Raw genomic sequence first — 22831 nt, forward strand, 5'->3', positions numbered from 1 at the left:
GGTGACTTTGACCACGGTATGATTGCTGGTGTCAGACAGGGTGGTTTGGGTATCTCAGAAACTACTGATCTCCTGGGATCTTCACACACAACAGACTCTAGAGTTTACAGAGAATGGTGCAAAGAACAAAAATCATCTAGTGAGCACCAGCTCTGTGACATAAACGGCTTGTCAATGAGAGAGGACAGAAGACAATGGCTGGACTGGTTCATACAGACTGGAAGGTGACAAGAGGTACCTAATAAAGAAGCCATGGAGTGTTATTGTCCACTAACTAGATGTTGGGCTTCAGAAAGTATATTTAACATAAATAACAGTATGGTTAGCTCATGAATGTCGTTAAACTACACACATGAAAGCTGACTTAGTCTCCACAAAATTAGAAAACTGAAAACATGACTTTTTTTTAGAATCGCCATCAGTTCATTTTCAAAAATTCTACGAGTCCTATAGACTTGTACAGCACAGAAACAAGCCCTTTGGCCTCCATGTCCATGCTGACCACTGAGGCTATTTAGAATCGGAATAATCAGACTAAAGTTATTATTACTGTCCTAGTTAATGTGATATTTGCAGTAGTGGCAAAGACATAAATTTACTATCAATTACAAAGTATATTGTGCAAGAAACAAAGGAATAATGAGGTAGTGTCCATAGATTGAAGGACTACTCAGAAATCTGATGGCGTAGGGGAAAAAGCTTTTCAGAATTGTTGAACGTCAGTCTTTAGGTTCCTGATCTCTTCCACAATGGTAGTAATGAGGAGAGGCCATGTTCCAGAGGGTGAGGATCTTTGGTGATGGATGCCTCCCTCTTGACGCACTTGCTCTTGAAGATGTCCTCGATGGCAGGGAGGGTTATCACTGTGATGAAGCTCGCTGAGTCTTCAAACCTCTTCAGCCTCTTGTGATCCTGTGGATTGGGGCCTCTACACCAGGCTGTGATGCAAACAATCAGAATGCTCACCTATGAATCTTTGTTAACACACTAAATCTCCTCAAACTCCTAACTAAGTAGAGCCAAGTGCGTTCTCCATGTTTTCATCAATGTATTGGGCCCAGAATTGAGCTCCGAGATGTTGATGGTCAGGAAGCTGAAACTGCTCACCCTTTCCACCATTAACTTCTCAACGAGGACTGTTGTGTGTTCTCCCAACTTCCTCTTCCTGAATTCCATAATAAATTCCCCGGTCTTCATGATGTTGACTGTGAGGTTGTTGTTGTGACACCACTCAACCACCCAATCTAGCTTAATCCTCTATTCATTCATCAATCCATTAAGCCCATTTTTAATAGCTGTCAACATTGTCTTATCTATTTCCTCCTATCTTCCTCTCTCTCCTACCATTTTATTTAGCAATGCCAGCAAGTTGTCTTTATTAGTTTTATTGTTCTGATTGTGGAACTACACCCAGAATTCTAGCCAAGCCCCTTTCACGTGCCTCTGTGTGTGTGTATGCGTGCTTCCTGTTCTGCCTTAGTCACAGCATCCTTAACATTTAATACTTCCAGTGAAAGATTAAACTAATGCTGTGGTGCCTGTAGCTGTGACCTCAGTACTGCGGCCTACTGGGTACTTTGCAGCATTGGGAAGAAGGAAGACCTGAAAGGCTGGTTCATCAGAAGGCCAGCAATGTTTTCTTCCCTTGACCACTCCTTCAGTGGCTTCCACCCCTTTTTCCTGAAGGTCTGCTCTTTGTCAAAGTAGAGACTTCACATGTTGCTTGCCCTAACCATGGAGATTCTTTGCTGTGGCCTGTTCCGCACCATTAAAGGGCACTTCGGTCTTCAAAGGATATTCTGCCTGCTGTGAAAAGAAGGGCAAAGATCTGGTAGTAGTATGTCAATGGGTCAATGAGATCACATGATGAAGGTATATTAGCAAGAGGATGATTTTTCTCTGTGTTGAAGGGACATCTGCAGAGATTTAGAAGGGTTAAGAGGAGGTAGATGCTGCTGAGAATTTTCTCAGTGCATTGAGAAATGTGTCACGTTGTGAGCTGTATGCTTGACACATGCTCAGTATACTCACCCTCTTTCTTTCAGCAATCATCCCTTATCATTCACTACCTTTGCACTCCTCAAGTCAGCTTCGTCATTGAATGGATCTCCCTGGACAATTCTCTTCTGCGCCTTGACATTTTCTTTGAGGAAGTCTATATAAATCTATAATATACAAACCTATATAAAGCTATGAAGTTTTTTTTGCTGATTGGGGATTCTTCCAGCCATCCTGTTGAGAGCTGCTGATTTTGCATTTTTTCAACCATTCAGCATTTTAAGTTATGCAGTCATTCAAAATTGTGGGAGGGTTTGATGAGGTAGTTGCTAAGAGAATTTATAGAAAATAAAATGATGTAAATTAATGGATAGCAAGAAATCTGGCAGGTTCAGATAGTCAGCCTGGTATGATTAGTTATTTGTTCAGGGTTAGACCACCCTTTATTCTTTGCATGAAATCAGCCCTAAAATTAGATAGTGAAGGAGATATTATTTGTATTGTTCTAACAAAGGCGCCTTTGTGTATTCTGATGCAGTACAAATAAATATTCTGTCACCTACATTTGCCACAGTGTGTTGCTGTTGAGCCATGCCCAGGGATGCATTGATACTGTGCGTACATAGCAGAACGTCAATGCTGATGGTTGAGATGCTACATTTTTATTAGAAAATATGTGGTCTTTGTCATTGTTTAAATGAGTTATTGACACTTTGTGTCTTAAAACCACAGAGCATGAAACAATACACTGCCATCTTGGTAATTCCCCTCCCACTTTCCAAACAGGCACGGCCCATAAAGCAGAACTTGCCCAGTTCAAACACTCTCCATGCCATGGAAAATAGGTTTTCTGTATTAAGATAAATTGTTATATATTTATTAGCTTGATAGGTTAGCTATTAAAACAGACAGGTCTAAATATTTACAAGTTATATCAGTATTTTCTTGCTCCCAATGATCTAGGACAACTATCTCAGAGCTGAACTGTTCTATTGAAAAGAAATGCAGTTAGGTGGCCCAAAATAATGTCAGAAATTATTTTCAAATGCCTTTGATTTAAAATATGATGGGGAATGGTATTCCATGTCATTGATTGGAATCATTGGAGCCCATAGGGAAGGTCGGACCATTTCCAACATACCAAACACTAATGTCATAATTCACGGAATAACGTAGGTTGCAAGCCCATTTGTAGCAAATTACATTAGTGACTCATCTCATATTGCATCAGAATTGTAAACTAGCACAAAGGACACATCACCACAGGTCAATGTAAAAAAATCACTCCTAATCCAGCATGGGTTTTAATCACTGAAGTGAATTTCAGGAATTTTAATGGGAAATGGAGTGATAGGGCTGAGGATGGGGCAGTTGGCATATAAGCAGAGGCAGTGTATAGTGAGATTGTCAGGAAGGAAAAGCAGATGATAGGGCAAAATTTCCAGTCAGTGTGATGAGCTGTATCAGGGGGACAAAATCGAAAAGGGTGATGAATACAGGACTGAAGGTGTTACATTTAAATGCACACATTATATGGAATAATGTAGATGATCTTGTAGTGCAGTTATAGTTTGACAGGTACGAAATTATGGGCATCACTGAGTTCTGACTGAAAGAAAATTACGCTTAGGAGCTCAACATCTAAGGATACGCATTGTATTGAAAGGACAGGCAGGAAGACAGAGGAGGTGGTGTGGTTCTGTTGGTAAAACATGAAATCAAATCCTTAGAAAGAGGTGCATAGGATTGGAAGATATAGAATCATTGTGGGTAGAGAAACTTCAAGGGTAGAAAGACACTGTTGAGAGTTATATGCAGGTGTCAGAACAGTGGCCAGCATGTTGGCTATAAATTACAACAGGAAATAGAAAATGTATGTCAAAAGGGTAGTATTACGATATCATGAGGGATATCAGTATGCATGTAGATTAGGAAATTTAGGTTGGTGCCAGGTCTCAAGAGAGAGAATTTCTAGAATGCCTACAAGATGACTTGTGATTGGGCCCATGAAGGGATCAGCTATTCTGGATTGGATGTTGTGTAACGAACTAGTTTTGATTAGGGAGCTTAAGGTAAAGGAACCCACAGGAGACAGAGATCATGATAGAATCCACTCTGCAATTTGAGCGGGAGGCGCTAAAGCCAGATGTGTCAGTATTACAGTGGAATAGAGAGAATTATAGAAGCATGAAAGAGAAATTGGATAAAGTTGATTAGAAGGAGACATCAGCAGGGATGACAGTAGAGCAGCAATGACTGGGGTTTCTGGAAACAATTTTGAAGGCACAGGATATATCCCAAAAAAGAAGCAATATTCTAAAGGCAAGATGACACAACTATGGTTGACAAGAGAAGTTGAAGCCAACATAAAAGCAAGAGAGAGCATATAATAGAGCACATAATAGAGCAAAAATGAGTGGGAATTTAGAGGATTGGGAACCTTTTAAAAATCAACCAAATGCAACTAAAAAAGCAATAAGGAGGGAAGAGATGAAATATTAAGTTAAGCTATCCAATAATATCAAAGAGGATACCAACGTTTTTTCAGATCTATAAAAAGCAGAAGAGAGTAGATATCGGACCGTTGGAAAACGACAATGAAGAGGTAGTAATGGGGGACAAGGAAATAGTGGAAGAACTGACTAAGTATTTTGCATCAGTTTTCACTGTGGAAAACACTAGCAGTACGCCGGAGGTTTGAGAGTGTAATAGAGCAAAAGTGAGTGCAGTTGCTATTATGAGGGAGAAGGTACTTGGGAAGTTGAAAGGTCTGAGGTAGATAATTCACCTGGGCCAGATGGACAACACCCCAGGGTTCAAAAGAGGTAGTTGAAGAGATTGTGGAGGCAGTAGTAATGATCTTTCAAGATTCAGTAAATTCTGGCATGGATTGCACTCTTCAAGAATGGAGGAAGGCAGAAGAAAGGAAATTATAGGCCATTAACCCGGCTTCAGTGGTTGGGAAAATGCTGGAGTCGATTGTTAAGGATGAGGTTTTGGGGTACCTGAAGGCACATTGTTAAAGTAGGCTAATGTCATCATGGTTTCCCTGAAGGGAAAATCTTGCCTGACAAATCTGTTGGAATTCTTTGAGGAAATAAAAGCAGGATAGACAAAGGGGAATCAGTGGATATTGTGTACTTGGATTTTCAGAAGGCCTTTGATGAGGTGCCACACTTCAGGCTGCTTAGCAGGATAAGAGCCCATGGTATTACAGGAAAGATACTAGCCTAGATAGAGCACTGGCTGATCGGCAGGAGGCAAAAAGTGCACATAAGGGGAACCTTTTCTGATTGCTGCTGTGACTAGTGGGGTTCCACAGGGGTCTGTGTTGGAAACACTTCTTAAGTTATATGTCAATGACTTGAATAACAGAATTGATGGTTTTGTGGCCAAGTTTGCAGACAATATGAAGGTAGGTGGAGGGGCAGGTAGTGCTGAGGGAGCAGTGAGGCTGCATTATGACTTGATACAGATTAACAGAATGGGAAAAACGTGGCAGATGGAATATAGTCTTGGGAAGGGTCGTGCACTTTGGAAGAAAGAACAAAGCGTAAACTATTTTCTAAACAGAGAGAAAATTCAAAAATCTGAGAGGCAAAGGGTCTTGAGCATCCTGGTGCAGGATTCCGTAAAGGTTAAGTTTCAGGTTAAGTCTGTGGAGAGGAAGGCATATGCAATGTTAGCATTCATTTCTGAAGGACTAGAATAAAAAACTGGTAAGTATCTTATAAAACTCTAGCATTACTTGGAATATCTTGAGCAGTTTTGGGCCCCTTATCTAAGAAAGGATATGCTGAAATTGGAGAGGTTGAAAGGAGTTTCACAAAAATGATTCTGGGAATGAAAGGCTTGTCATACAAGGAGCATTTGTTGGCCCTGGGCCTGTACGCGCTAGAATTTAGAAGAATAAGTGGAGAATCTCATTGAAACCTGGTGCCTTTCAGCCCTTCTTATGGATTGAAATGATTCAGCTAAAGACTGGTGATGGTGATAGTGGGATCTTAGGGGGAAGCTGAGGAGGATCAACTACACTGTCTGAATGCCATTGTGAATGATTCAGATACAGTATATACCGGCACCCATACATTGCTAAATTCTACCACTTTTGACCATGTGGACGTCCTTCATGTATCCTCTCATAGCCAGATGTTAAATTGTCTACTAGATTTTATGGTTGGGTATAGCAGGACTGCAAAGATCTGATCTGACCTATTGGCTGTGGAATCACTTTGTTAGTGGCATACGGCTTTTACGGTTTACCATACAGGTTGTCTCATGTTGCAATTTCACAAAGTCTGCACCTTATTAACTATACACCCAGCATACCTTTCTGCACCTCATAGTTATGGTAGAGTGAAGGATAGGCCAGAGTTTACAGATTAGCTTACAGATGCAACCCTTTCCTAGCTCATGGATGCCAAGTATTCAGCTGTTACATCTATTCTGAGTCAAACTTGTTTAGCATAATTGTAAAGCTGAACGCAGTTGAGGTTACCCTCACTGTAAAGTCAGGCCTTCACCTCCATTTGGAGCATCATATGATTACACCTACTAGTGCTGTCATTATTAAGGATCATCACCACCAGGATATGTCCTCTTCTGATTATTACCATCGGGAAGCAGATACAGGAGCCTAAAGGCACAAACTCAATGTTTAATGAATAGCTTTGTCCCTTCCATCATCACATTTCTGAGCAGTCCATGAACTCATCTACACAACCTTGCCATTCCTCCTTTGCACCATTTAGTTTATTGTTGTAACTTCTAGTACATTTTTATGCCTTATACTGCCCTTGCTGCCATCAAACAAAAATTTTCACAACATATGTCTGTGATTCTACTGTAAGGATCAAAGAAACAGAAGCCAGAATATTTTCTTCATGTCTGCACCGCCATTCAATAAGATAATGGCTGGTTTCTTTTTCCTATAGTAACCCCTTATTTCATGATTCTCAGGATATCCAAAAATATCTATCAATCCCCGTCTTGAATCGACTTAACTGAACCTCCACAACCATCTTCAGTGTAGAACTCCAAAGACTTTCCACACTCTGGGTGAAGAAGTTCCTTCTTATCTCAGACATAAATGGATGACTCACTGATCTTGGGAGTTTGATCCCTGATTCGAGACATCACAGCTGAACAAGATAACAACTCCACATCCAAACTGTTCATTCTCATAATAATGCTGTAATCTCAAAGGGATCTCTCTTATTCACAGTTTGCTTAACTTCTCCTCAGGGCCCTTACCCTTTTCAATGTGAACCCTTGTGACACTCTCAATATTGCTTGCAGATCTTTCATTCAGTAGGGAGACTAAACTTGTATCTAACATTTTAATCACATAGTCAAGCCTTTCTTGTTCTCATATTTACATCTTATTTATATCAAGGCCAATATATATATATAGCTTATAATACATAATTTGCCTTCTGAGTCATTTGTAGTACTGCATGTTAACTAGTGCCTGACATCGGCCCCCTAGGTCTGAGTCGACGTAGTAGTAGTAGTAGTAGTAGTAATATGTTAACTTCCAAAGATTTGTGTACAAGGACACACAGGTCCCTCTGAACACTCTTTTTTAAAATATATTTTTCTACTAATGTTGTGACATCACATTTTCCACATGCCAAGTCAAATCAAGTTTATTGTCATTTAGCTATATACATGTTTATAATGTATATAAGCATATAATGTGTATAGAAACAAGATAATGTTTCTTTGAACCAGGGTGTAAAGCACATAGTACACATAACACTCCATAACTTATGAAAGTAAGGATAAAATCTACAGATGAATCACAAATAAAAAAACTAAAGAGCATTAATATTAAATAATTGTAAGGTATGGAATAGATGAACTATTGACACTTTGAATATGAAGCGGCAGGGAGTTCAGAAGCCTAGCGACTTGGGGGAAGAACCTATGCCCTCGTTTGCTATGCCCTCAGTCATCCACTTCTCCGTCCTCCACACCCCTGAAGTCCTTCTGCATCCTGTATCCTCCTTACAACGCACAGCTTCGTATCACCAGGAAATCCTCCGGATATACTTTATTTGATCTTCTCATTCAATTATTGATAAAGGCTGCAAACAGCTGAGGCATCAGCTCCAATCAGCACCCCACTAGTCACGGCCTCCAACATAAAAATGGCAGAATTACTCCTACTCTGTTTTCTGTTCATTAATCAATCTTCCACCCATGCCAGCATAACCTCTAATTTTGTTTAATAATCCATACAGCGCATTATCAAAACTCTTCAGAAAGGACACAAACATGCCATCTGCTAATCACCCAGATAGTTACAAATAGATTTGTCACATACTGTGTGATTCTACCGTCATATGTCCACATTGACCCTGCATAATCCTATTACGCTTTTCAGAGCATTTTATTGCCACTATGTTGGAATCTCTCTGACCTGCAGTTCCCTATTTTCACGCTCTTCGTTCTTAAAAAAAATTGCGCCACATTTGCATGACCCACTGAGTTCCTCCAGATTTTTAAGTGCTGGTTCAAATTCCAGAATCTACAGTTTCCCCTGTCTCAACCTTGAAGACCTGAATGTTTGCTTCCCTTGTTCTATGTTTTATCAACTATAAACTTTGCTTTATTTTAGATTCACTGCCATTATATTCCTCCACATCACATGTATTCTCACAATCCTGGATTCCCTCTGGTCAGAACAACTGTCTTTAATACCAGCTTTCAAATGTAGCCCCAAATTCTCCAGTCCCATTACTGTCATCAGCCACATTTTATTCTAAGAAGGTGAATAAAAATGTTATTAATATTACAATTGTATAATTTTCAAAAATCATATTTGATGTGATTGTTAACCATATGGGCATATGCATTTGAAGCAGATGGCCACTCTGCCCCTCTAGACTGTTCTGCCTTTAAGAACATGGCTGATCAGGTTGTAACATTATACTTTGAACCACATATCCAGATTCAGATTATGCCTGACCAGAGGTTTTCATCCCAGTAAACAAAGGTGATTCTTAATGGTTTTCCTTGATCAGTTTTTGCTTATTTTTAACTAGCAGCATTTAATGTTCAGGTTGGAATTTCTATACATTTATTGGGCTGCTGTGAAATGGATCTCTTCAAATTCTGTCAGGGGAGTGGAAAGGCTACCTCAGAAACATGTTCTGCAGTTTCCACAGTGATTATGTGCACCTCACTGGAGAAACAGGGAGTTAGTGTGGGAAAGACATCAGCAAAGCTTAATGCACAACATTTCTGACATTGCAGTTAGGAGGTTCACAACCCAACGGGAGCTAAAGCAGAATGAAGTGCCAAGGATAAGATGTAGAAACTTTCTGCAGACAGCCAACCCTCCTCACCTTCTCTTCCGCACACAATCTTCCCTCTCCCAACAGACATCAACCTCTTGACAATCATTTGATGCATCTGAGCCAGAACACAACAGTTCAGAAAATGAAGAAGCATGTCATTAAAATCCACCAGATACTGAAAGCGCTGGAGAGTGTGACTGTGGAAGGGTAGTAGGAGGGGCTGGGATCTCAGCCTTAGAAATCAAGAGACATCCCTTTAGAACTAAGAGGAGGAGGAATTTCTTCAACCAGAAGGTGGTGAATCTGTGAGAATTCATTGTCTCAGGGTGCAGTGGCAGCGGCAACCAAATCATTGGATGTATTCAGGACATAAATTGATAGGTTTTTGATTGGTAAGGGGGTTAAGGGCTACTGTGAGAATGTGACAGAAAAATCATCTGTCATTGAATTGTGGGGTGATTCCAGGCCAGGTGGCGTAATTCTGCTCCTAGTCTCACCACGTCTCCAATACACCTCACACCCCACGCCCTCCTGACACTCCTCACCTCTCTTGACCCATCTCACTATACCCCTATCGCGCCATCTTCCCCCTTGAAAAACCACACCCTCTCCCGCTAGACCTCATACCTCGCCCCCCCCCCCCATGTTTACCGCACACAATACATCTTCGGCCATATCCGTCCCCGTTCGAGTTAATTAGTTTTTATCGCGGTCAGTTGATGGCATCTGTTCACCTTGATTAACAGCTAAATGTAACATTGAGGTTATTTTCCCTCCTCGGCTGCCTCGGTGTGAGGTTGCCGGACCTCTGACCCACGGAATTTTGTTTTACGTTCGGCTTTTAAAAATCGCGAGTTTTCCCTTTTTGGAGTGCCTATTAAGTGCTAAAAGCTGTTGTCAAAAGACAAGGCTCCGATGCCGAAACGACCGAATCAGCAGCACTCCTCATAGCTGCCTTCTGATAAAAGTGCAGAGAAATATTAACTGGAGGGAAACGGTGCAAACATATTTGTAGTGGGTGTCTGAGCGTGTGCAGTTCAGCGCTACAGACTGGATTGTCACAGCGAGATTACCGGGGTCAGGAACGGAGTAAAACTGAATCTTAGTAATGTCAGCAACCGGGTTACTAACTCGTGAATCTCAGTAGAAAGAAGATGAACGTTCGGTTACATTCTGCTCTCCTTTTATGCACATACAGTGATGGCTTCTGCTGCAAAGCGGTGCGTCGGAGCTACCTGCTGTGACTGAAGCCTTTGGCAACATGTTCAGCGTGGAGGACCTCCTGATTTCTCATGGCTATCAACCCTCGAAGAGAAACGCAGGGGCCAAGCCCCCGTCTTCGTCCTCCTCCGACAGTCTCGAACCCGGGGGCCACTCTGAAGTCAGGCGCAAGCCCGGGTGCGAAGGGGAGAGAGGCGGCGGCGGCGGCGGCGGCGGCAGCGGCAGCGGCAGCGGCAGCAGCAGCAGCAGCAGCGACAGCGGTGGTAGGCAGCGCCGAGTGGAGGACGACCTGAGTGACGGCGAGGGCAGGCAGGTCGGTGGCGGGTGCTGTCCTCAGGTGCACCGTCTGCTCCCGCCGTCGGCCGACGGGAGCCGGTGAGTTGCCTAACTCTTAGAGTGTGCAGTGTGCTCGTATGAATGATGAGTCAGTGCTCTCGGACTTCCGAGTTCCTTCGCAGTGACCCCGTTTGTATTTGCATAGCGCCTCTGGCAACTTTAGGACTTTAAAGCCGGCCAAGTGATTTTTTTTTTGCCGACACAAGAGAGAATGCGAATACTGGAATATGGAGCAACAATCTGCTGCAGCAACTCCGGGAGTCAGGGAGTGTCTAAATGAACCCGAAACATTCACTGTCACAGATGTTGAGTTCCTCCAGCAGTTTGTGTGTTTGTGCTTTTTAGTGTGTGTAGGTTGGTCACCGTAGTGGTGATGGTGAAATTTTACAAGGCCCCCCGGGGGGGGGGGTGGAGGCAACTTTTAACACGCAGAGGGTGGTGGGTATATGGAACAAACTGCCAGAGGAGTGATAGAAATGGGTACGATTACAACGCTTAAAATGCATTTGGAAAAGTACAGGGATAGGAAAGGCTTAGAGGGACATCAAATGCAGATATATAGGACTAGTTCTGCATGAACCAGCTGGGCCAAATAGCAGTTTTTTCCCTGCAGTATAGTGTTATGACTCTGACTGGATAGAGAACAGAGGGTAAAATTCCAGTGGTAAAAATACTAAAACCCTTGGAGGATTCCAGAGACTATCAGAAAAAATCAAATCAGTTTAATTATTATTCATGCCATACATTGATACAGCTGAAGGAGACAGCATGATAACAGGTGAAGAGATGGTCCATTCAATAAGATCATGGACCATCTAACACTGTCCTTGATTCCACCTTGCCACTCTCTACTCAACTCCTCTGTAGCTTGATTGTTTACTAGTTTCTGCCTTGAATGTATTCAATGGCCCCACCTCCATTACCATCTGAGGCAGTGAATCATCGTCCACAGGAAAGAAACTATTCCTTATTTTCATCCTAAATGTGCTAACTCTTAATTCTGAACACATTCCTCAATTCCTCATATCCTCATGGGTGAGATAAGGTCATTTCTCCTTTATATGCATTTTACTGAGTATAGGCCTGGCTCTCTCAGCCTCTCCAATCAGCCACTAAGTTCCAGAAATTAACACAGTAAACTTTCTCTGTGCTGTCTCTAATGCAAACACATTGTTCCTTAAATATAGAGGAAAGAAATAATCCCAGGAATGAAAGGTTTAACATATGAGCGGTGTTTGATGGCCCTGGGGCCTTAACTCGATGGAGTTCAGAAGTGTGAGGTGGAATCTCATTGGAGACTAGAAGGCCTGGATAGAGTTGATAAGCAGAGTTGTTTCCATTAGTAGAAGAGTCTAGGGTCAGAATAAAGGGATGTTCCTTTAAAACTGAGACGAGGAATTTCTTCACCCAGAGGGTAGTGGATCTGTAGAATCTGTTGCCACGGGAGGCCAAGTCCTTGGGTGCATTTAAAGTAAAGGTTAACAGGTTCTTGATTATTAAATGGCTTTGGAGAGAAGGTGGGTGAACGGGGATGAAAACGATCAGCCATGATTTTATAATATGGTTGAGAGGGATAATAAATCAGCCATGACAGAATATCAGGGAACATTTGATGGGCCGAGTGGCCTAATTCTGCAGCTATGGTTTTAGCAGAGAATATTGTGATGTAACCCAACAAGTATCAAGGAACTCTGTAGTTTTGTAGCTTCTGTGCGATGGAGATAGATTCACAATCAGTGTGCTGTTGGCATTACAGTTAACAGGAGGCCAGGAAATCTAGGATGATCTAATTTTCTTTTGTAATTTCCCACATCCATATTCATAATGGAGTACCAGGAATTTTACTTTCATCTACAACTTCAGCCTGCACTCTTAAGGAAATCCTAATGGTCTAGCTAACCTGACAATCCTAATTTCAACCATTTGTTCGGAGTGAGAGAAGTACGTACAGGGAATGAGATCTTCCAAGTTGAGCTTTGCCACATTTCTCCATAGATTTTGGTCAATCGTCAAGTATCAAGGAGATTCACAAGCTGAGCTCTGATGTTATTTGGATTCTGATCATGTGTTAACCATGGGATGCTGTTCCAGTAGATCATGGCATCCTCTTCAGGACAACCAGACTCTGAAGTGGGCCAATTAGGTTAATTAATTTTATTGAACAGTCAGTGCTGTTATGGGGAGAAATGTAGAGAACGAAGTTTTCTTGACGGCAGGAAATTCATACCTAGTGCTGGGAGCATTAGCAACTTTCAGTGACTGAAATCTTGAACTGGTGCTCTCTCCAAAAAGCCTGAGGATACTGGATCAGTTGAATTGTCCAACACTGAGTGATATAGGCAATTAGGTAATTAACTAAGAGCTTCAAAAGATGTGAAACAACAGCATGTGTATAAAAGGTGAGGGAGGTATAAATATAATTGAATTTGTTGCAGAAGAATGACTTGGTCCTGTTTGCATTGCACTTTCTTATCCTGTCATGTGTCATACGTACTGAGCAGTCTTGGCAGGGTGGACGTGGACAGAATATTTCATGTTGTGGGGGAAATCTAGAGCAAAACTAATGATATGAAAATGAGCTATCTCATCCACTTCAGGCAGTGGTGAGGTATATATTTCACCAGAGGGTCATTAGTCATTGAGAGTCTCTTCCACAAAAGGCATTGGAAGCAGAATCTTTCTTTTAAGGCTGAGGAAGATACTTTCAGTGGCTACCTTATTAGGTACACGAGTAGAATCCAGTCTGGTCTTCTGCTGTTGTAGACCATCCACTGCAAGGTTTGATGTGTTTTGGATTCACAGGTGCTCTTCTTGTTGCCAAACATGGACATTTGAATTACTGTCACCTTTCTGTTAGCTTGAACCAGTCTGGCCATTCTCCTCTGACCTCTCCCATTAACATGGCATTTTCAACCACAAAACTGCTTCTCACTAGATGTTTTGTTTTTTGTACCATTCTCTGTTACCTCCAGGGCAGGGCTTCCCAACTTTGTTTATGCCATGGAGCCTTACCATTAACCGAGGTTGTGGAGCCCAGGTTAAGAACTCCCTGCTCTAGAGACTGCATGAAAATCCCAGCAGATCAGCAGTTTCTGAGATACTCAACCACTCCGCCTGACACCAGCAATTATTCTACAGTCAAGTCAATTTGTTCTCATTTCTTCCCCATTCTGATGTGTGGTCTCAACAACAAGTGAACCTCTTGACCATGTCAACGTGCTTTTATGTAGTGAGTTGCTGCCACATGATTGGCTGATTAGATATTTGTATTAATGAGCAGGTGTACCCAATAAAGAGGCAATTGAGTTAAATACCTGATAAATGGTGTGCTGGTGGGGTGGGAAGAAGTTACTATCAGATGAGTCATGATTTTATTAAATTTAGAGTGGTCTCAGGGGCTGAAGTGGTTTACTCAAGAGCTCCTTATTTTAATTAGTATGTACCTTCTTTGGCATAAAAAAGTTCACTGAACATTCTTCTTGCATGCCTAATAAATTGAATCACAGTGGGATTGGCAAGTGGTGGAATTTTCTATTTTCCCCCATGCCAAACATCCCACACTTCCTGATATCCACACGCTCTCTCTGGCGAAGAGTCCCTGAACTGAAATACTCAGTCTTTGCTTTGCACAGCTGGGAGATTGGCAAATTCTGATGCATTCTTAACTGTACCCAATAATATAAATGTTATGTTGTCATATGTTTCATGTATGTTTGTTGATATGCTCGTCTAAGTTGAAGCCAAAGTTTTGCGTTAAGGAATAAAATAGCAAAATGCAGAGTCATTGAGTTGTACAGCAGAAAAATGGGGCCTTCAGCCCATGGACCTTTTTTGTCTATCTGTGCTAATTTGTCCACATTAAGTCCATACCCTTCTAGGTCTTGCCTATTTAAGTGCTTGTCTAAATGTCCGTTAAATGTAGTAACTGTATCCTTTGACAGCTAGTTCCAGTTAAAGTACAGGTGAGGGTGGGGCTTGGTTGTATTTTAGAAAATTGTCCATATTGTGATTTTCTTTATTGTAAAGCCAGAAAAGGCTGACAAGGGAAGGTACAGACTGCATAAAAGCCAAGGGAAGGGCATATAAGGTAGCAAAAGTGAGTGGGGATTTGGATGATTGGGAAGCTTTTAAAATCCAACAGAAGACAACTAAAAAAGCTATAAGAAGGAAAAAGATGAAATATGAGGGCAAACTAGCCAATAACAAAAAGCAGGATACTGAAAGTTTTTTCAGTTATCTAAAGAGTCAAAGGGAGGTGAGAGTTGATATTGGACCACTGGAGAATGATGCTGGTGAGGTTGTAATGGGGGACAAACAAATGGCAGATGAACTTAATGGGTACTTTGCATCTGTCTTCACTGTGGAAGACACTAGCAGTGTGCCAGAGGTCCATGGATGTCTGGGAGCATGTGAGAGTGTCATTGCTATAACAAAGGAAAAAGTGGAAGGCAAACTCAAAGGTCTTAAGGTGGATAAGTCATCTGGACCAGATGGACTACAACTCAGAGTCCTGAGAGAGGTTGCTGAAGAGATAACAGATGCATTGGTCATGATCTTTCAAGAATCACTTGATTCTAGCATGGTCCCAGAGGACTGGTAGATTGCAAATGTCACTCCACTCTTTAAGAAAGAAGGAAGGCAAAAGAAAGGAAATTATAGGCCAGTTAGCCTAACTTCAGTGGTTGGGAAAGTGTTGGAGTTTATTATTAAGGATGAAGTTTTGGGTACTTGGAGACTAATGATAAAATAAGTCAAAGTCAGCATGGTTTCTCTAAAGGGAAATTTTGCCTGATAAATCAGTTAGAGTTCTTTGAGGAAGTAACGAGCAAGGTGGACAAAGGAGAGGCAGTAGATGTCATTTAGTTGGATTTCCAGAAGGGCACAGCCTCAAAATTGAAGTGTGACACTTCAGAACAGTGCTGAGGAGAGAGTAGTAAATCTGTGGCATGGTCTGCCACAGACTGTGGTGGCGGCCACATCTATGAGTATATTTAAGGCCGAAGTTGATAGTTTCCTGATTGGTCAGGGCATCAAAGAATATGGCAAGAAGGCAGGTGTATGGGGCTGTGAGATTCAGGCTCAGCCATGATGGAATGGCGGAGCAGACTCATGGGCTGAATGGCCGAATTTGCTCTTGTGTCTTATGGGCTTGTGGTCTAAAATCTGAAAGTGCATTAAGTTACACAAATATTTTTGTGTTTACTTATTTGTGTTTTTTTCCACATAAATTCTGTAACAGTGAATTTCATTCCATATCTCAAATTTTTGGAGAAAGACTTATGAATTTTGTCAGTAAATTCCTGTAATACAGGGGTCATCTGTTTCCTGGTTCATTTCATTTAAATTGCTATATGTTTGTATGCATGTACGGTACTGTAGTTGTCAACGTGGAGTGGAAGGTGAGTTTGTAAACCTGGCAGAAGCAAACTGTGGTGGGAATGGCGGGAGTGGAATGTCAGGGGTGTGGGACAAGTGGCAGAAGTGGAGTGCAGGGGCAAGGAAGGGTACGTGGGTGCAGACACACCCAGCCCTGAGACACCAGGAAAGGTAATTTGATTCCAAGCAACTGGTTTATTAATCATTACAAAATGTCCCTCAGTTGCTTCGTGTTTCCCGCTCCCTCCCTTCTCCCTGCCCTCTTCTCACTCTCAGTCCACAATAGAGACCCATACCAGAATCGCATTATTCGTCACTCACTTATGTCGTGAAATTTGTTTTTTGTGGCAGCAGTACAGTTCAATACATAAAATTACTACATTACTATGCAAAGGACTGAGGCAACCTAACTATATATATATATGTGGCCAAGACTTTTGCACAGTGCTGTATGTCTTGATCTTTTAGGTACAAATGCAGGTTTCACATGAAGTTGAGGTTAAGCTGCTCTAAGTTACATTAACAAAATACCTAACAATGGCACTAAGATATTAATGATGAAGATCATCAGTACTCATGCTCACCAACCCTGTGGGATGCTACGTCTGTCCATTCTTAAGGAACACACAAAATGCTGGAGGAACTCCACAAGAAAGACAGCATCTATGGAGGGAAATAAACAGACAACATTTTAAGCCGAGACCCCTCATTAGGATTGGAAAAAAGGGAGCAGAAGCCAAAATAAGAAAGTGAGGGAAGAGAAAGAGAGAGAGAAGGGAGTACCTGCCTACTTGTACTCCTCCCCTTCTCATAACCTTCTTATTCTGACTTCTGCCCCGTCCTTTCCAATCCTGATGAAGGGTCTCTGCCTGGACTGTCAACTGTTTACTCTTTTCCACAGATTCTGCCTTTCCTGCTGAGTTCCTCCAGCATTTTCTGTGTGTTCTGCAAGCTTTCCAGTACATGTAGAATCTGTTGTGTTTTTGTCCATTCTTGCCGTGCTCTATGAACAGTCGTCTGCCTTCTCGGTAATGTCTTTCAGTTACCATTGTGAAAATCCTGCGTGAGATTCATGTGATATTTCAGCCATAATTCCCTTTACTGCTCAATTGTTCCTTCTTTCCAGGGTTACTCTCATACCCCTTTCCCATTCCCCTCTGGCTGCAGACTGAATTGTGAACAATCACTGATGTACCCTTGTCTCTGCCAATTTAATCTCCAAAGAGATTTAATCTGATCTTTCTAACTCTTCAAAATAACAGACAGTTCAAAGGTCCCTTTAGTGAAGAGATGTTTACACAACATATCTGTTCTGCAGAATCTTCTCAAGTAATTGAAACCTAAAGATCCTTATCACAGTTATCAAAAACAGCAGCACATGTATAATTTGGGTATTAGCTATACAATTCTTTAGCCTTTAACTTACAATGCTTTTCACGCTTCGTTCTGTCTATATTACAATTAGAGTTTTAGAAATACCTGAAAAGACCAATAGAAGTCTCTTCTGTGACCAGATTTCTGGGAAGCCTTGTTGCACTGCGTTAAACTGTGGTGAGCTTTTTCAGAATCAGGGTTATTATCACATCATGAAGTTTGTTTTTTTGTGGCAGTGGTACAGTGCATGACATAAAATATTACCCAAAGTTGTAATAAAAATAAATATTGCAAAAGAGGACTAGTGAGGTCGTGTTCGTGGATTGTTCAGAAATCTGATGGCAGAGGGGACGAAGTTTTTCCTTAAATGTAGAGTGTGGCTCCTGGACTGCCTCCCTGATGGTACTGAGAAGAGGGCATGGCCGGGTGGTAAAGGTCCTTAATGATGGAGGCCACCTTCCTGTGGCACCACTGTTTGAAGGTATCCTCAATGGTGGGGAAGGTTGTGGTCATAATGGAGCTGTCGGAGTCTACAACCTTGTGCAGCCAGTTTCAATCCTCTGGAATGGAGTCCCCATGAGGCAGTGATGCAACCAGACATAATTCTCTGTAAAAAATTCACTAGAGTCTATGTACAAGATCTCCTCAAAGTTCTAATGAAGTATAGCTGCTGGCGTGCCTTCTTGATTGCATTTGTATTTTGGGTCCTGAATAGATCCCTTGAGATACTGACTTATACAGAGCTTGAGCTGACCCATCTTTCAATTTAGTTTTGTTTTTCTAAACCTCATGGACCGAAGTAATGTGATTTGTTGAAACCATCACCCTCTGTGTGGCGCAGCAGTTCTGCATGTCAAGACTCTAATACTCACAAGGTAGAACAGCAGAGTGGCTCCGAAAGACAAATGTGACAGTTAAAAATAGTTCATTGGAACAGAACCATTCACCGACGTATGTGCTTCACTGCATCTTTTATCCCATTTCAGATATTGCACCACCATGTTGTGAGAAGAAGCATCAGTGGATGGGAATGAGAAATTCTCACACTTTTCAATGCTTCAGCACAATCTTGCGTAACTTGCTGGTGGTTATTATACACGGATGACTGTCAAGGAGATATTTCAGAATTACATTTGCCTTTTTTACAATGTCAAAGGGTGTCATCCTAGCTTCTCCTGGCTGTATTTATACTATACTTCACACATTTTGTGAGTACTAACTGCTAATTAATATTGATACTTGAATACAAGCCCTGCAGCTGTCATACCAATCACTGTAAAATGCAAAATAACAAACTCAGGAAAGCACAATAATTAGATGAGTAACTCAATCCAGATGAGTATTTGTAAGGAAAAACTATAAAAGGAAACAAGGAAAAGGAGGAAAGCAAATGCAGCTAAAATAGAAAGCTCAGTTCTAGCACTGATGCAGTCATTAACACGAGTTTCTGCAGATGCTCGAAATCCTGAGCAACGCACACAAAATGCTGAAGGAAATCAGATGGAGAGGAATGAAAAATTGGCATTTCGGGCTGAGACCATTCATCAGAGTCTCAGCCCAAAACATTAGCTGTTCATTCCTCTCCTGCTGAGTTCCTCCAGCATTTTGTGTGTGTGTGTTACATTGATACATTAGGTTTGGTTATAGAGTCCTAGAACACGGAAACATAACCTTTGGGCCAGCCAAGATGTTCAACTGTTCTAGACCCACTTGCCCACATTTGGCCCATATCCCTCTAAATTTTTCCCCTCTATGTACCTGTCCAAATACCTTTTAAATATTGTTAATGTACCTGCCTCATCCACTTCTTCTGTCAGCTCATTTCATATACAACAACCTTCTGGGTGAAAAGGTTGCCCCTCAGGTTCCTACTGAATCTCTTCCTCTTGCCACAAACCTGTGATATAGTCCTTAATTTCCTAAACCTGGGAAAAATACAGTGTGCACTTGTCCTGTCTATGCTACTCATGTCTTTACACATTAGCAGTATTACAACTGTTGAAATTATTTACTGTAAATACTATCACTGGCAAATTAGATCTGGATATATTTTACATTCTTTCCGTGCCCGTCTTTAATGCTCTTGAGATGATAGCGATGAATATTTTCGCATTCCTATATTACTTCTGGTGAAGGTACTCGCATAGTGCTAATGGGTAAGGAGTTTCATGCTTTAAAACTACCTGGTTGTTGTAAGCCCAGTGCTGGTCCGTGAGGAGCGTTAGTGGTCTATTTGATCCATGCCAGTACAGTGTCTAATCTCCAACCATCCAGTCTTCGTCATTCCGTGTTTTCCCTCGTAGTCTAGTTGGTCAAGTGAGTTGGTTACACAAATCTGTCGATAGAACAAGTCTCAGGAAGGTGGAGTTCTAACACCCTGCAAATATTTGCCAGGGTAGGTCGGGAGAATTTAGTTCCTCAGGTTGGGGAAATGCTGAACATAATGGCATAAGTTTATTGTTCGAACCTGGCAATTCAGAATCAGGTTTAATATCACTGGCATATGTTGTGAAATGTGTTAACTTAGTGGCAGCACATGACAATATAGAAAAAAAAATCAATCAATTACAGTAAGAATGTGTATATTAAATAAATTAAAAATAGAGCAAAAACAGAAATAATAAAAAAGTGAGGTGGTGTTCATGGGTTCAATGTCCATTTAGGAATCAGATGGCAGAGGGGAAGAAGCTGTTCCTGAATCACTGAGTGTGTGATTCTGGTTGATAGCGGGAGGCAACTCTTCACCCAAATGTTGTTGGACATCTTGAAAATGATCCCTCCAAAATCTAAAGAGATTAGACAAAACTAACATTTCCAAACTAGGTTTGCCAGGGTTGTTTTAGGTCAGAGATATGAAAGCAAGATGGGTAAATCAGGTTAAGATGTGGAGCATCCCACAGAGGCCTGGCTGATCTGCTGTTTTTGCAATTTGTTAAACTCCCTGAATGTCACCCACCCATCATCAGTTTCAATTTTCCAGACAGCAATATGTGCCTCTTTGCAACTGGGGTGGGGGTGGTAGGGGGAAGCTAAGATTCATCTGCCTCACAATCTGAGCAGAAGCTTGATCTTTGATCATTGTCAATGGGAAAGCTATCAGCAGAGCAGCACCAAACTGCAGTGTTGTTTTTGAGTGGAGGGTATTACATGCAGGCTTGCCTGGCTGGGTGTATGCTGACACTAACCCTTCACAGGTGGCCTGGAAAGTGCTGAAATCCTGTGATTTCCACTGATTTTCTAAGTGATGGAAACAGCTGCATGCAATGGAGGCAGTGTTATTGATATTAATAGCTGGCGAACCTGAGCTCCAAACAAATTCCTTCCTTCAGAAGTGAGGAGCAGGCAGAGAGCAGGCCAGCTGAAGCACATTGTTTCTTGCCTTTGGGCAATCTCTCTGCAGCTGACAGCCATCAACACTTCAGCCTCTGTAAAATCAGAGAGCCATGTTCTCATCCTGTTTCCCTCTTTTGTTGACTTTGTTCTCAACACACAACGAGGCCATTTGGCCCACAGTGTCTTTGCTAAGCTTTCCAATTAGCCTCATTTCCCCTGTCTTTCCTCATTCCTGATACTGGTTCTAAATAATTTTTAAAAAATTATTATTGACTTGCCTTTCAACACTCTTTTGTGTCATATCAACTTGCTGTGTACAGTTTCCCTTTATCTCCCTTCTTTCCTGTTTTGTTTTTGCTTTATATTTTCTCAGAGAGCAGGCTGTTGCTTCCCCCTTCCCTGTTCTACACACCTTTAGTGAACCCTTTAAAGCATGCCTGATCTTCGGAATAAGTAACATCTACTTCTGCTCGGGATCGGATCACGAGCGGCCTTCTCCAGTGCTGCAACCACAGGCCCGGTGTGAGGCCTGCTAGCACCGATCCCCAGCTCTATCTCCGACAGGACAAAGATGGCCTGCTGTGGTTGCTATTCCTCACAGGTCCATTGAATAAAAGGTCTTAGTATTGTAATTCTGCGTGTGCTCCTGAAAATAGACACAAAGCTAGTGTCAGAGAAAATGAACCAGAGGAGCTGGAAATAGTGATGCCAAGTCTTGGAGAAATGGGGTACAGAAATAAATCTTGTATTAATCCCATTCGTATAAACTCTCCCCAGGTTCTACCATCCACTTGCACATGAGGGGCAATTTTTAGTGGCCTATTAAGTAGTAGAGGCAGATACAATTGCAATTATTTTACTTTCTTTTCAAATCTTTTTATTGTTTGTGTGTGTGTATGTATTAACATGAGTACATCAAAGTAACAACACTTACAATACCTCAAAAAAAACCATCATCTTAAAGATTGAAAACAAAATTTTGTGATAACAAAAAAAAACCTACTAAGCAGGAAAGTGAGGAAAAAAAAAAGAGAACCCATTAGATGTACAACCCCGGAGCCATTCGTCATACAAAAAGCTTCTAAAAATAAACATCAATTATTGCAATTATTTTAAAGAAAGTATTTGGACAGGTCACCAGCTGGTGGCGCAGTGACATCAGCGCTGGATTCTGGAGCAAAGGTTCCCAGTTCGAATACAGTCGGGCCGCTCCCGAGCACGCTTTCCATCCATGCCGGTTTGAGAGTTGAGCTCGCAACTCGGCCTCGTTTTAAAAAAAAAAATCTGCGCTGTGAGAAGGACGTGGGGGACCACTCACAGAACCTTTCGTGCAAGACAACCACTTGGGGAAAAAAAAAGTGGTCGCCGAGGCTCTGGCAGAGTATGGCGCGTGCGCGCGCGCACACACACACACACACACACAAAAAGATTTGGACAGGTACTTGGAAAAGAGAAAAAGGGGATATAGGCCTGATGTAGAGAAGTAGAATTGGCATAAATAGGCATCATAGGCATCATGGACAAGAAGGGCCAAAGGGTACATTTTGAGGTGTCCACCACTACAACTCTAACTCACCGGCAATTGGGAGGTGATGGTAAATGCTGACCTGGGCCACTGTGACCAAATGAATAACAAATAATATTCCTTGCCCTGTCCTGTACTCGTGGCAATGTTCTGGGCTGAGGCTTGACATCCACTTATGCTGGACTCGTACTGCCAAATGGCAAGATATTCTGGTCCACAGCTGGGCCTTGTAAAGGCAGAGATGCTTGAGGTAAATCTTTCGTGTTTCTGCAGACTCCAGCACTGAAATCTAGCAGCTCCGTCAACCCTGTATATAAACTTGGAGATGAAGGTTCTGCATCCAGTGAAGATACATTGACCATTG

The 22831-nt window shown here is 41.8% G+C and overlaps 1 protein-coding gene across 4 annotated transcripts in view; it reads left to right on the top strand.

Moving 5' to 3' along the window:
• jcada (junctional cadherin 5 associated a) overlaps positions 1–22831 on the top strand; it is a 198197-nt gene that overhangs the window by 122452 nt on the left and 52914 nt on the right. For 3 of the 4 annotated variants that reach the window (XM_072253917.1, XM_072253915.1, XM_072253916.1), the window contains one exon: positions 10501–10898. The exons of the other annotated variant lie outside the window; for it this stretch is intronic. In XM_072253917.1, coding sequence (XP_072110018.1) covers positions 10564–10898 — 335 coding nt within the window. In that variant the 5' untranslated portion in view covers positions 10501–10563. The remainder of the gene's footprint in view (positions 1–10500; positions 10899–22831) is intronic. 4 annotated transcript variants of the gene reach the window in all.

This window comes from Mobula birostris, chromosome 3 (genome assembly GCF_030028105.1).
Source record: "Mobula birostris isolate sMobBir1 chromosome 3, sMobBir1.hap1, whole genome shotgun sequence".
In the NCBI taxonomy this organism is placed as follows: Eukaryota; Metazoa; Chordata; class Chondrichthyes; order Myliobatiformes; family Myliobatidae; genus Mobula; species Mobula birostris.